The 15,989-nt window shown below is 46.6% G+C and overlaps 1 protein-coding gene across 1 annotated transcript in view; it reads right to left on the bottom strand.

Moving 5' to 3' along the window:
* Positions 1–15,570, bottom strand: part of BCO1 (beta-carotene oxygenase 1) — a 40,228-nt gene extending 24,658 nt beyond the window's left edge. Inside the window, 3 exon segments of the mRNA XM_019413087.2 lie at positions 200–329; positions 10,691–10,819; positions 15,269–15,570. Of these exon segments, the coding sequence (XP_019268632.2) occupies positions 200–329; positions 10,691–10,819; positions 15,269–15,332 (323 nt within the window). The 5' untranslated portion in view covers positions 15,333–15,570.
* Positions 15,571–15,989: the final 419 nt, after the last annotated feature.

Below are 15,989 nucleotides of genomic sequence, written 5' to 3'. Positions count from 1 at the left end.
GGAAAAAATACCTAATCATCTGTCAGACGCTCACTGCCCCTCTTGCTCTCAGTGATCAAGAATTGCATAGTATAGACGGTCAAAGCCCGGTCAGGTGGTTTTCATGTACCCTAAAGATGACTCTCAGGGAAGTGAATGCTGGTTGTTTTGACCACCAAGGATGTCAAAAAGCATCACCAGATTCAAAATGGACAGTTACTTAGAAAATATGTTTTTGCAGGGGTCTGGATGGGCCATCGTTCCAAACTCTGACACCACAATCCTGTTGGCCTTGGTGTTGGCATTGTAGGTATCACTTCTCAGGTATTTGCTCCTGTAATAGACTTCACCTGAAAAAAAAAAAAAAAAAAAAAAAAAAGATGCGGAATCATCCCAGGCTGACACTTTTACAGAGTTTTAAGGTCAATTTCAACCATTCTAGGGGTATTATGGGGGGGGTGGTACAGGGGAGGTGAGTTCAGTAAAGCAATCCCCTTTAACGTGTGCTGGATATAAGAGCATTTGCAGCGAGCTCTCACACACATTTTCTCACTTGAGACTCACAACTGTATGTCAGGGTAAGTATCCCGATGAGCTCCATTTTACATGGCAGGGAACAGGAACATTCAGTTGCCCGGCCAAATGTCACCTAACCAAGAGGTGCTGACCTGGCCTATTGACCATCTCTTCTACCATGTTGGTTTCCCTCCAGGGAGGTCCAGATTTGGAGGACTGGTTCAGAAGGCCTCATACTTGGGGGTTGGGTTTCCCCAGGGTCTGGTTCAGCCCTGGAAGCCTTTTAGCCCCTGGAGTAATATTTGATGCCTATTACAACCAGAGGGTGACCTAGGGCCCAATTCTGTGTAGGTCAGTACGTGTGTGGATGTCTAATTCATGCAGTTACTGGAGAAAATCTAAGTCACTACATAAAATCAGGGACTCTTGGGGACCCTTGGTGGCTCAGTGGGTTGAGCTTCCGACTTTAGCTCAGATCATGATCACATGGTTTGTGAGTTCGAGCCCCGCATCGGGCTCTGTGCTGACAGCTTGAAGCCTGGAACCTGCTTTGGATTCTGTGTCTGCCTCTCTCTCTGCCCCTAACCCACTCTCATTCTGTCTCTGTCTCAAAAATAAAAACATTAAAAAAAATTTTTTTTAAAGCAGGGACTCTTGACCAGTTCATCAAGACGAACTGAAAATGTACTGGATGGTTCTAGACCTGTATTAGGTTCCTATGGCTATTGTAACAAATTACCACAAACTTAGTGGCTTAAAACAACACAAACTTGCTATCTTACCATTTTGGAAGATATAGGCTGAAATGGGTCTTAAGGGCTAAAAAGCAAGGGGTCAGCAGAGAATCCTTTTCTTGCTTTTCTAGCTTCTAGAAGTTGCCTGCATTGCTTGGCTTGTGGTCACATCACTCTACCCTCTGACCCTCCTCTTTCCCTTGTGATTACACCCAGCCTACCAGGCTCAGCCAGCCCCAACTCAAGGTCCTTAATTTAGTCACATCTTCAAAGACCCTTTTACTTTGCAGACTGACCTGTAACATATTCACAGGTCCCTTCCAGGAGACAAAGGGGAGCAAGGGTGGGGGAGAAAAGAGGAGAGAGCTGAAGAGGCCCACCTGGGAGTGGATGGATCAGGAAAGTCTTCCTGGAGGAAGGAAGCACTAGAGAGAGCATTTGGAAGACGAATAAAATTGTTTGCCCACAAGAGACTGGGGAGGTGCAAGTAGGAGAGGTAGTAAGGCATTTCCATTCACTCTTCCTGGAAAGTGTGAAAGCACAGGCCTGGCGGTGTAAAGGCCAGCCCACCTCCTGTAAGAGCTGAGTCAAGATGGGCTTGAGCATGAGGTAGGGGCTTGGAGCAGCAGGAATGAGATGAGGTCAATGGATGGCACCCTACTGGGCTACAGGAGGCCTCTGAACTTCATTTGCCGGACAACTTGAAACCTGTGGGTTTTTAAATTTTCATTTAATTTTGCTGTTAATTAGCAAGTGACATGTTGATTTTTCCACCCTAAAGAACACATTCCTTGCTGTAGTCAAATGTAGGTTTCCAATGCTGGTACAATTATATATAATATGCAAAAAAGGAGGGTGCAGGTCATACTGACATTTCATCCCCATAAAAAAAGTTGATCCGAGAAATGCCCATCACATATCCACTGCGAGTAATGGGCTTGGGAACACCTTCCCAAGAAATTCTGGTCCGGTGACTTTTTATATTCAAGAAAGGAAATCGTGCTAAGAGCTAACATTTATTGAGCATGGGTGTGCTAAGTGCTGTGTGGACATTAAAAAAAAACCTATTTTATTTTTTTACGTTTATTTATTTTTGAGAGACAGGGAGAGACAGAGCACAAGTGGGGAAGGGGCAAAGAGAGAAGGAGACACAGAATCTGAAGCAGGTTCCAGGCTCTGAGCTGTCAGCACAGGGACCGACATGGGGCTCGAACCCACAAACCACGAGATCATGACCTGAGCCAAAGTCGGGTGCTCAACCAACTGAGCCACCCAGGCGCCCCAACTGTGTGGACACTTTATGTGTATTTTCTGGTTTAATTCTCAGAACAGTGGAAGTGTATAGAATACACCAACTAGAAACGCGTTCTTTAAGGGGGAAAAAAAAAAATCAACCTAATGTCATTAGCTAATTAACAGCAAAACAAAATTTAAACAATGCAAGCAGGTTTCAAATTTCTTAGCAAATGAAGTACAAAGAGCCAAGGCACTCATGGCCCTGCAGACCCATTTCCAATTCCTAAAACCGAGGCACAGAGAGATTAAGTACATTGCTTGAAGCCACACAGGTAGTGAGGGGGTAAGCTGGATTCAGATCCTGACACAGCCACCACCATCAGTTTGACCATTCTGTCTGATGGTTGTTATTAAAAATACACTTAGAGAAATGTGCTACCGTAACTGCATGGCTTGATGAAGCCTCACCAAATGAACCTACCCATATGAGCTACCTCCTAATTGACAGAACAAGAACCTCCTTGGAAGCCCCTCATATCTTGTCCAGTCACCAGCTTCCCCCTACCCAGAGAACCACTATCTCGCCCTCTGATGGCCTCAATTAGCTTCACCCTCAGGATTGTATTGTATCCAAAGGATGGGAGTGTCCACTTCAGTGGTAATGATTCCCATCTGTGCGCTTAGATGGATGTAACAATAATGGTGACACTAGGCTTCATAAAATCGGAAGAGATCATGAAGAACCTTCTAGTTCTTTCTCCAGTCTTCAGGAGGTAAAGGGTGTGTGCCCAGGGGCAGATAACCATTCATTCTGTCCTCAAACATCTTTTCAGAGGTGGCTGCTGTGAATAAAGACCACTGAGATAATTCAGGATGGAAAGTTCTGTTCTGGGGCAGCAGGAAGAAATAGAGAGGAATTGTTGGGAGCTGGGGCTTTCGGTTAATCCAGCTCTGGGTTCACGTGTTCATCTACTACCCAGGAAACACCTCTGTGGGCCAGGAAGCGGGGGGCATGCAGGGCAGGCAAATCTCCACCCCTGAGGGGATTCAACTCTGCTTGGTCATCCACCATCCATGCCCTTGACCTGTGTCAGAGGCAAGGCTCTGTCTTCTCTGCTCTGATGTGAGGATCTTGGTATGTTCCTTACAGAGCTGCTATAACACTTAAGGCCTGTAAAGCACGCAGCACATAGTAGGTGTTCAGTAAAAGCTACATATGCTATTGAAATGCAGCAGGTAGAGTGGGCAGGGCTTTGGCTCCATGTTTAGTCCCAGTCCAAGCTGTGTGACCCTGGGTGAGTCTCTTTCTCTCATTGAACTTCAGTTTTCTCAACTGGAAATTCGGGATCACCCAACCCTTCCCCAGATGGGATTGGCTGTTTGAAATGAGATGGAATGATACAAGGAGTTCGGCCTGTTGGCACACAGCATGCACTTGCCAAGTAACGACTGCTGAACTTCTGAATTATCCAAAAAAAATCCTGGAGGCAGGAAGACTCAGCTGGGGGTTGGTGAGGCCACATGTACATTGGTCTTTGGTCACGTGTTACACAGAATCTGCTACAGGGCCATCCTGGCCTCCCCCAGAGCCAGCCTGTCCTTCACTGGTCGCTCTCTCTGAGGTATGCCACCCACAGACACTAGCTAAGGTGCTTCACCTAAAATGCTGAATTATGCTCACTTGAAATGTAAACATCCAATCCAGGCTGGCTGTCGGCAGGAGGCCCATTTCGTATAAACAACCAGTCCCAGAGCACCGAGGGCTCAGGGGCCACAGGAAAACGGGTCTCTGGAGTTGCTCAAGGCTGACACTCAACTCGGAGGCTGAGATTAAAGGCCACTGCACATTCCCCAGCACCCTGATCCCTGGTGAGCCCCAATTAGCCACACTCTTTCTAAAGGGACACAAGTAAACAGCTGTGCTCCTGCCTGGAATCTTCTAGAACTGGGTCAAGTTTGATATTCTGTGGGGACTGGGATCTTTATATATATATATCTCCCCATTTTAAGCAAACTTCTAAAAGGCTAATTTAGGGCTATAATAATTCAAAAAAGTCCGCTTCAGAAAAGGTTAAGTTCTCAAGAGCTCTTTTTGTCCCTAAACCTTGGTGATGCTGGCTCTTGGAATTCACATGTTCAAATCCTCATGGGACAATGACCTTGCCTCTTATTAGAAAAGTATCAAATGTACTGCTGAGGGAGACTTGGGTTCATTCTCCTCTATGCCTGCTTTATAAAAAATTTTTAATTTTCAAACAATTTTAGACTTAACAAAAAAGAGCACTCCTTTGTCCGTCTGGTTTCTCCTGCACTCTGCCTCCTTTAGTTAAATCTTTGTTAGGTTTTCATTTTATTTTATTTTATTATTCTTTTTTTAATGTTTGTTAATTTTGAAGGAGAGAGAGAGAGAGAGAGCATGAGCAGGGGCAGGGCAGAGAGAGAGGGAGACACAGGATCCAAAGGAGGCTCCAGGTTCTGAGTTGTCAGCAGAGAGCCCGATGAGGGGCTCAAACCCATGAACCGTGAGATCATGACCTGAGCCAAAGTTGGATCCTCAACCAACTGAGCCACCCAGATGCCCCAAATCTTTGCTAGGTTTTCAAAACATTAACTTTCACTGGCCTCTGCTGAAGGCCACAAACCATTTTTCTGTCTTTTTGCTTTCTTACTCCAGTCTCTTCTTACTGGTCTGGCTGATTCAGGTTCTCTGTGCTGGCTGCACACTAAATCACCTGGGGCTCTGAAACAATGGCAGAAGCTTGGGCGCCACCTTGGTCTTGGGTGGGACAGGGTGGCTAGGATACAGGTCCACTGTGGTGGTCTGCTCGAAGTTTTTTTCGAGTTAGGGTTTCTTTTGATTGATGTGATCTATCATCTAGGAAACGCATTAGAAACATTGATGCTCTGACCTTACTCTTTAGGATGATGACCCACTCAGGCCTGGGTGGGGTCTCAGGATTTGCAGCTTTAATCCTAGGGGAAGCTGATGTGAGAAGCACACAAACCACCTTTTGAGAAATACTGGCTCTGTGTTATCTGCAAATCAGAGAACCCTGCTCACTCTGTGTATGCCCTCTTGAATCATGTATAGTAGTATGTAATATATTTGGTTTACGTTTCCACTCTTGGGGAGTGGAATGGGGAGCCATTGGGAGTTCTATAAGGAGGAGACATGAGGCCAGGCTGTGCCACACCAGGGTTGGCAATCTGGCAGCCTTGAGAGGAATGAGCTGGAGAGATGAAGAGGGGGGGGAGGTAGCTGGCAGGAGAGGGAAGGGGGACAGAACTGCATAAAGCTTAGGTCTTTGGATTCTGGATTATACCTGCCCTCCGCCACTTCTTAGCTGTGTGTATTTGAGTAAGTTACATGTCCTCTCTGGGCCTCAGACTCTTCTGTAAAATCGAGAGGTACCTTCCTTAGGAGCTGTAGGGGGGGCTGAGTTGTGGGTAGACCTGAAGCACTTGGGCCAGTGGCCATCAAGCACTCCCTGTAGTGAGTGGTGAAGAGATGGGCTGGGAGATTGCTTCCTTCTTCCAAAACAAGCTTTACCTCGTTCATGCCATTTTGGCTCCATAAAGAGTTTTCTAGTGTCCCTTAGGGCCAGGCCCTGTGTTGGGTGATGAAACACAATTTGAACAGAAACCCTGTGCTCTGGGCTTCCAACCACAGGCTGGAGAATGGCGAGCTGACCACTGCAAAGCAGATCAAGTCACGTACGCTTGACACAAGCCAGGTTCGAGAGCAGCGTGGGGAAGGGTGAGTAATTGGGTGGACTCTCCATACTTCGCATTTTCCATAGTTCCAGATTATGGATACAACTATGCTATATACATTTTTATTTTCTGTATATTATGATGTTTAGACATCTTAAAAAAAAAAAAAAACAAACAAACCTTTCTGGTTGGGGGAAACTATCTTTCCCTGGACTAGCCAGTTCATAGAGGTAGCCAAGGGCCCAGCATATCTTTGAGATGACATGGGAAATGACCCAATCCAGAGCCAGACCTCCTCTGTCTGGCCCATGTACTCTGGAATGCAATCTACCTCCACCTTAATCACCCCAGGGCCAGGTGCCAGGCAATCAGGGAGCACCCCTATAGTCCAAAGCCCACCAACCCTATTCACACCAGCCATTCTATGCTATCTACTCTGCCCTGTCATGTCTTTCCCTCAGAAACCCCAGTACACAGCACAACAACAGACACTTAGATCAATGGGACAGAATAGAGAACCCAGAAACGGACCCACTAACGTGTGGCCAACTAATCTTTGACAAGGCAGGAAAGAACAGCCAAGGGAATAAAGACAGTCTCTTCAGCAAGTGGTGCTGGGAAAACTGGATATCAACATGCAGAAAAATGAGCTTCGACCACTTTCTTACACTATACACAAAAATAAACTCAAAATGGATGAAAGACCTAAATGTAAGACAGGAAGCCATCAAAATCCTTGAGGAGAAAGCAGGCAAAAACTTCTTTGACCTTGGCCGCAGTAACTTCTTATTCAACATGTCTTTGGAGGCAAGGGAAACAAAAGCAAAAATGAACTACTGGGACCTCATCAAAATAAAAACTTCTGCACCGAGAAGGAAACAATCAGCAAAACTAAAAGGCAGCCTGACAGAATGGGAGAAGATATTTGCAAATGACATATCAGATAAAGGATTAGTATCCAAAATCTATAAAGAACTTATCAAACTCAACACCCAAAAAACAAATAAGCCAGCAAAGAAATGGGCAAAAGACACGAATAGACACTTCTCCAAAGAAGACATCCAGATGGCCAAATGACGTGTGAAAAAATGCTCCACATCACTCATCCTCAGGGAAATACAAATCAAAACCACAATAAGATACCACCTTATACCTGTCAGAATGGCTAACATTAACAACTCAGGAAACAACAGATGTTGGCGAGGAGGCGGAGAAAGAGGATGTCTTTTGCATTGTTGGTGGGAATGCAAACTGGTGCAGCCACTCTGGAAAACAATATGGAGGCTCCTCAAAAAACTAAAAATATAGCTACCCTACAACCCAGCAAGTGCACTACTAGGTATTTATCCAAGGGGTACAGGTATGTTGTTTTGAAGGGGCACATGCACTCCGATGTTTATAGCAGAACTATTGACAATAGCCAAAGTATGGAAAGAGCCCAAATGTCCATTGACGGATGAATGGATAAAGAAGATGTGGTATATATATACAATGGAGTATTACTCGGCAATCAAAAAGAATGAAATCTTGCCATTTGCAACTATGTGGATGGAACTAGAGGGTATTATGCTAAGTGAAATTAGTCAGAGAAAGACAAATATCCTATGACTTCACTCATAGGAGGACTTTAAGACGAACATAAGGACAAAACAGATGAACATAAGGGAAGGAAAGCAAAAATAATATAAAAACAGGGAGGGGGACAAAACATAAGACATTCTTAAATATAGAGGACAAACAAAGGGTTGCTGGGGGGATTATGGGAGGAGGGATGGGCTAAATGGGTAAGGGGCATTAAGGAATCTACTCCTAAAATCATTGTTGCACTATATGCTAACTAACTTGGATGTAAATTAAAAAATAAATAATTAAAAAAAAAAAAAAAAAAAGAAACCCCAGTACAGGCCATGGCTTATGTGCTTCCCCTGCTCAGTCTTCTGCTTCTGGATCCCCCTGGTGCTGTCCCCTGTGGGCCTGTGTGACATGGTGCCTCCTAAGACCTGTGAGGATAACAGCCTTTGTCCTCCCAAGCCTCTCTGGGTGTCCTCTTGTGGTCACATCCAACTGACCATCCCATAAAAGAAAACAAAATGACTACTTACCTCTGACAACAATTTTTGAGTTTGAAAATCTATGACAAACTTCTAGAGTGTCTAAGCAGCATGGGACAACTTTGGTTACTTGCCTGTGTAGCCCACTCAAGGGTCTGGGTGGATGGCAGCCATGCTTCTGCAAGACGGCCATAGCTTGGTCATCCCTGCTGGGTCCCTTGTCCCTGGAGTCCCTATGGAGGGATGTGGAAGCCACCACTCAGTAAGCTGTTAGGGGTCACTTAGGCTACCTGCCATTTCTCAGGGAGTGATGTGGGGGTGGGGTAGGGACAGCAGGGATTGTTGCAAACTTTAACCCTAGAGAACACAAATCAAATCGCAGCCCTACCTCTGTAACCTCAAATAAGTCACTCAACCTTTCTGAAGTTCCCATTACCATGTCTGCAAAGAGGGGACAAGAACATCTCCCACACAGCACTAACGGGCCACAAGGACCTGGCAGTCCAGCCAAGCTGGGCCTCATGGGAAGGAAGCCACTGTACCTTTATCTTTCATGCACCTTTATTTCCCTAGGAATCACTGGTAACTGTCGTCTAGAAAAGGGGATTTTGAAGGCTTAGGGCTGTCAGGAAATATGGAACCATCCACTCTGTAGCTCAGTCTTGGCAAAATCTGTTTGTTTTTGTAAACTCAGAGCTCATGGTTTTCACACATGGGGTCTCTATTTGTGAAATCTTGGAGCAAGCCACTGGCATAGAGTCTGCACTCAAAAAAAAAAAGTAATTGCTGAATGGCTTAAAAGAACTAGTAATTAAGCAAAAATAATGGTAATGTTTACTGAGCATATGTTATGTGCCAGGCATTATACAATGTTCCTCACACATATTAATGCCTTTAACTTGCACAGCAACTGTATATATAAAAGATCCCACTGCCCGCAGAATATCTATGACATATGCTGACATCTCCATTTCACAGATGGGGGGGGGGGGGTAGATACAGACAGGGTGAGTAACTTGGCCAAGGTCACACAGCTTGGGTCCATGTTAGCTAGGAAGAAGATGGGATTCAAACCCAGCGACAACGATGGTGGTTTTCAATCTATTTTCTACCTACCATGTGTCACACGCTTGCTAGACACCCAAGACTTCATTTTTTTAAATTTTTTTATCTTCTTAATGTTTGTTTATTTTTGAGAGAGATAGACAGAGCACGAACAAGGGAAGGGCAGCAAGAAGGGCAGACACAGAACGTGAAGCAGGCTCCAGACCCTGAGCTATCAGCACAGAGCCTGACTTGGGGCTCGAACTTATCAACCGGGAGATCCTGACCCAAGCCGAAGTCAGATGCTCAACCAACTGAGCCACCCAGGTGCCCCTAGACACCCAGGACTTCTAATGATCAGACAGCTCTCCAGAGGGAATCATCAAGCTCTTTATGCTGAGGAGGAAACTGAGGCCAAGTGAGGTGAAGTGACCAGTTTATCACGCTGGAATGCAGGGGTTCAAGAAAAATGTCACCAAGCTGAAGAAGCACTTGGACGTGAACATGCCCAGCATGTGACTCTGAGCCTGTGAAAGCCTCATGCCACCCATCCCGGATGTCCGTAAGAACTCAGAGCATGCTGTTGTGACAGCACGGCCAACAGCAAATAGCCTACAATCCACCTCTCGAGCCAGGCACCTGCACTCAGAATTCTGCCTTGTCCAGCCATTTCTATTTGCCCCCAGGGAAGAACCACTGAGCTTGGTGTTGAGCGACTGGCCTTGCCTGGTGAGCAACAGACTGACCTCTGTTCTTTTCAGCTCTATGCTCTTCCAATTTTGACTTGAGGCATGTCTGATTCCAAAGCCAGTAATCTCCTGTTCTTGCCCACCTTCTTGAGAATGCATATTATTTTGCAGGTTGGAATCTTCGAAACAGAACCTTGGCCACCTTTCCAGGGAGGTTTGTGCTTTGTGGTTGGCTGAATGATGGCCTCCCCAAGATGTCCGTGTTCTAATCCCTGAAATCTAGGAGTATGTTACCTTACAGGGCAATGTAAATGGGATTAAATTAAGGATTTTGAGAAGGGAGGTTATCTTGGATTATCTGGGTGGGCCAAATGCCATCACAAAGGTCCTTATAAGAGGCAGACTCCAGGGTCAGAGAAGGAGATGTGATTATGGAAGCAGGGGGGTAGGGTTGGGGGAGAGTGAGGGAGAGAGCATGCACACAAGATGGCCTGCTGCTGGCTTTGCAGATGGAGCTGGGGCCCCAAGCCGAGGAACGCAAGTGGCCTCTAGAAGCGGCAACAGGCAAGAAGACGGACTCTCTCGCTGGAGTTTCCAGAAGGTACACAGCCCTGCCAATGCCCCGTTTCGACTTCTGACTTCCACCACTGTAAATCTGTGCTGTTTTCAGCTACTCCACTTGTGGTGGTCTTTCATCAGCAATAGCAAATCGACACGGTACTCTTACCGTCTCTAATCGTGAAACTGTGGAGCAAAGCCAGGCCATCAAACCAGTGGTTGTATCTGGTCTCCCCCACTGTGTGCATTCCGGGCCCATTGCGAAGCAGAGTGCCCTGCAGCCATGATGGAATCCTGCCTGTTAAGACAAAGAAAGTTTTGTTTCTTCGTCCCCACCAGAAAACTACGAGACATGGCCACGGAGAGGAACGGAGGCCATAGTCCCAGTGCCGCTCACCGCACCCATTCGTTCATAGAGTAGTTGTTTCCAGAATGGGTAGGACATGCCCAGATTGTGCAGCACTGAGGATACAAAGATGAACAGATATCACCCCTGTCCTCAAGCTGCTCACTACTCACAGAGGAGATGGATGAACAGACGCCCAAACCACACTTGGATAAAGGTGACGTCACCAGCTCTACAAGAGTGCTGCATGGAGCAGAACCTCACCCCAAGGTGGGGTGAGAGCTGGGAGGGTACCTCCTGAAGGAGCCACTGGCTGGGTCTTGAGGGAAGGTAGGTATTTGTCTCACAAAGGCACAAGGAAAGAACATTCTAGAATTGTGCCGTCCAATATGGTAGCCACCAGCCTCGTGTGGCCACTGAACATTGAAACCTGGCTAGTCCAAACTGAGATGTGCTGTAAGTATAAAACGCACATTGGATTTCAAAGGCTAAGCGTGAAAGGAAAACGTAAAATATCTCATCAGCAATTTTATTTTTTCATGTCTTTTCTTTTAAATAATGTTTAGTTTTTGTGGGCAGGGGGGAGAGAGACAGTGTGAGCAGGGGAGGGGCAGAGAGAGAGGAGGACACAGAATTCAAAGAAGGCTCCAGGTTCTGAACTGTCAGCCGAGAGCCTGACACCAGGCTCGAACTCACGGGCCGTCAGATTATGACCTGAGCCGAAGTTGGACGCTTAACCGATGAGCCACCCAGGCGACCCTCATCAGCAGTTTAAAAAATATTGATTACATGCTGAACTTACAGTATTTTGGATCTGTTAAGATATACTATTAAAATAAACTTTACCTGGTTTTTACTTTTTTGACTGTAGCTATTGGAAAACTTAAAAGTGCCCATGTGGCATGCATTTTATTTCTGTTGAACAGCTCTGCTCCAGAGCTAGGGTGCTGGAACGTGGTTGGTGCCCCACCCTCGTCCTCCTGGCACAGACCTCTCCCCGAAGGCTGCCATCTGCAACTACCTGCAGCTCTCTGCCGGAAGGCTTTGTTTTCACTGCGGGAGCTGCCCTGCCCACACGCTGGGCAAGCTGCAACACCTTGGAGTCGATGCCCCTGGAAGCGGCTGTCACCCGGTGATGGATGGGGAGGAGGGCGTCAAATGCCACCACTTCCTTGCCCTCAGTCGGGACAATGCGAGGCATGCTTTACACTGCGTCCAGAGGGTTCAGCTCTGATGGCTCACGGTGGTCGGTGGCTTCACACTGCCACCTTTTCCGGTTTCCCTCCCGGTGTTTCTTGAGATCACATCCCGGATAAACTACCTACATCTGAAGTCTTCTCTCTGGAGGAACCTGAACCAAGAGATTCCAGACCAGCTGAAAAACCAGCTGGTGTGTCAGTATTTTGCAAGACTGGACTGTAATTTTCGAGGGAGGATGCCCCAAATATTCAGGCTGGAGAGTTAAGCGGGGGCCCCATGATAAAGGTCAACAAGACCATACCGAGGGCTTTGCTTTAATGCTCAGAAGAATAGGGACAGCTTGGCAGGTCAAAACAGGGTACGACAGGATCAGAGCTTTGTGCATTTTTTTTTGTTGTTTTTACTGAAATAAAATTCGCATAAAAGAAAATTTTAAGATTAAAAAAATTTTTTTAATGTAAAAAATTTAAAATTTTTAAAAATCTAAAGATTGTTTGTAACGTTTCTGTGTAAAAAATTTAAAAATTTTTAAAATCTTAAGATTTTTTAAAATCTTAAATCTTAATGCTGTGTCATGTTTGTGTAATTGTAAGGTTTGCAAGAATGCAAGTGGGGGCGGAGCAGAGAGAGAGGAGGACACAGAATTCAAAGAAGGGTCCAGGTTCTGAGCTGTCAGCACAGAGCATGACGCGGGGCTCGGACTCACAAGCAGTGAGATCGTGACCTGAGCTGAAGTCAGAGGCTTAACCAGCTGAGCCACCCAGGTGCCCCCCAAAATCCACCATCTTCAAGTGTACAATTCAGGCATTTCTAATATATTCACAATGTTGTACAACCATCACCATCTAGTTCCAGAACATTCTATCACCCCAAAACAAAGCTCTGTACTCCTGACAACCACTAATCTACTTCCTGTCTCTAAGGATCTACATCTTCTGGACAGTTCATACTGATGGGATATGCTCAGATTTGAGGTTTCAAAAGTTGTTTCTGACTGTGGTATGGAAGGTAGCAGCAGGAGGAGCCCAGGGGCGGCGGCAAGATCAGACAGAGGGAGGATGGAGAGAACCAGCAGAGATTTGGAGGACCTGGAATGGAGAGGACTGGGAGTCTGGGTGAATATGGAGGAAGGGGAGACACCACAAAGGGCCACCGAGTCTCCTGCCTTGGACAACTAACAGAATAGCAGGGCTATTCACAGAGACCCAGACGCAGGAGGAGCAGGTGAGGCAGAGAGAGACGAATCTGAGCACACAGTTAAAGCCCTCGAGAGAAGGAAGACACTGAGCACCACGTGCCAGGCACTGGGTTGCCGGTGCCTTAGCTCACATAGCCCTGGCAGCAGTCCTCTGTTGGACATAAGAGGGAACTGAAGCAGGAAATTCTTAAGTAACTGGCCAAGGAGGGTTCAGAGCCAATAATGCATAGCCCGACGTGAAGCCTGGCTATGGCCTCTCTGGGCAGACGTGGCCACAGAGACAGAATCTTTAGTTAGCGGTTGGCCAATGGACACTAGTCAACTGATTAGACTTGACCCAGGACTGAAAGCCTGGAATGAGGGTCAGGAGCCCGTCCTCCCTCTGCTGGCTGCCTGGCTTTGGGCAAGTTGCAGCCCCTCCCTGGTCCCTCAGCTTCCCTCGAGGAGGGAGGCGTGATGTACAGCAGTTCTCACACTTGGAGGCAGCCAGAGAGCGTGTAGAAACACAGATTGCTGGGCTCCACCCGCAGAGGATCTGATTCAGTGGGTCTGGAGAAGGCCCAGGATTTCCTGATTCTAACCAGTGCCCAGGTGATGCTGAGGCTGCTGGTCTAGGGTGGAGGTGGGGAGAACAGCTGATCTAGATCGAGGGGTCCATTCAGATCTGTATCAACAATTCCGGTTTTCCAAAATTTCCAAGGTTTCCATGTAGTCATAAACAGAAGGTGCATGAGTGATGTGTCCATGGCAAACCAGAGCATAAAAGGTTAGGCTCTCATTTTTAAAACAAAATTAATAGGGGCGCCTGTGTGGCTCAGTTAAGCGTCCGACTCTTAGCTCGGGGCACGATCTCAAGATTGGGGAATTCAAGCCCTTCATCGGGCTCTGCGCTGACAGCGTGGAGCCTGCTTTGGAGACTCTCTTTCCTCTCTCTGCCCCTACCCTGCTCGTGTTCTCTCTCAAAATGGATAAACTTAAAACAATTGTTTTAATAAAAAATTAATAGTAAATATACTTTTGTTTTTAGAAAAAAAACTTGCAGTCCATCTTTGTACAATCTAGATCTTTTAAAACCTTAAAATCTTCCAATATTAAGAGTGCTTAAGAGATGGAAATACAGCTGATTTCACTCTGTGCTCTCATGGGTACCTCAACTTTTTTATCTGTGTGCATATACACCGCGCACACACACACACACACACACACACACTGTAGGTGACTTTGGTAATCAGAGAAAAACATACACAGACGCTGTTTTTTCAAGAGCCTTCCAAGGCCATCCCTCGGTTGAAAAGCTCCAATCCGACTTTCCTTACAGAGAAAAATGCTCACTTGTGGAAAACCTCCAGTCTGCGTATCTGAGGATGAAACCACTTGTGTGGCCTGAGACGGCCAGCTCGCGGTCCTCGGGCGGGGGCAGCACGGAAGAGGAGAGGGCCAGAGAAACAAGGGATGAAGAAATCGAGACACAAAGCCCACTAAAGGAATTTCCTCGTTGTGGGTGGTGTGGGGGGACTCCCACTCAGGTTCTGTTAGGCTTATGGCTCTACAGGAACTCAAAGGCCAAGATGACACCGTGGGCGCCTGGGAGGGAATCCCGCCCTGTGCTCTGCATGTCCTCTAGTGTGCACGAGTCCAGGGTCACCTACGCCTCCATGCCACTTTGAAATTAACTTAGGAGGTGCACAGTTTCACGAACGTGTCGCCCACTTGTGACACATCACATTTTGCAGACTAATTCTGCTGTACGTAGGCCCGTCACAGCATCCCCAGATGCTTCTCCTGTCAAGAGGGAGATCTGCTCTCTCTCCTTGGAAAGAGTTTCCGTGTATAAAAGCACACCTAGATGTTCACAGAGAAGATGCCTGGGTTATGGATCATTCCCCTCTATTGTTTTCCAGGGTTTCCAAAAATAATGCGCAATACATATTACTTTTATAAACAGAAAAAAGTGCACGTCTAAACAGGATCAGAAGAGCCAGTCATCTGTACAAAACACTCACCTGTCACTTGGGCCCTCACAGGTTCCAGCTGCTCCTTCTTATTTCTGCCAAATATGACATCCATCGCATGGGGCACTGGGCAGTGGCGATGGGGACGGTGAGCAGACACTCCGATGTGTTCCAGGCAATTGCTCGGCTCCTCCTTTTCTCTCCTTTCTGCTTTCCTGCAGCTTCCTTCGTTTACATCTCTTTTCCTCCAGATGCCACAAGAGCCTGGTGTCTCTTCGCACTGTGCTGGCCTTACTTATCTTTGGTCAAAGGTCAAATTCCCCAGCCGGGAGTCCTGGTCAGTCTAACCGTCTTACTCTTATCTCCAGCTCCCTCTCCAGCTCGGCTTCTGGCTTAAACAGGAAAAGCTAGTGTTTTTTGCTGGGTTTAAATCGGCGGGATAATTGAGTGGGTGCATTCAGCATAGGTATGCAGCCTGAAATACCCCAACCCAGGAGGTGAACACGATTTACGATCAGAACAACAAGAGAAACGATCAGGACACAGGACACCTGGGATTAAGGGAGCTGAGCGCATGTCAATCATGCGAATTCCTGCTGCACGTGGTGGGAACGTCTTTGGCAGAGAGAGGATTTTTGCTTTGTTTTGAATAAAGATCCTAAACCTCCCCTTCCTTAGAAAAAAAAAAATCATATGCAAAGAGCAACTTAATTTATTATATTTCTTTTTTGGAACAATAAACATAAGGAACCAAAAATGCTACTCAAGTACA

Source organism: Panthera pardus, unplaced genomic scaffold (genome assembly GCF_024362965.1).
Source record: "Panthera pardus isolate Hobbes unplaced genomic scaffold, ASM2436296v1 HiC_scaffold_19, whole genome shotgun sequence".
In the NCBI taxonomy this organism is placed as follows: domain Eukaryota; kingdom Metazoa; phylum Chordata; class Mammalia; order Carnivora; family Felidae; genus Panthera; species Panthera pardus.
Note: the sequence above shows the minus strand (reverse complement) of the source record. Positions and strands in the feature narration are given on the sequence as shown.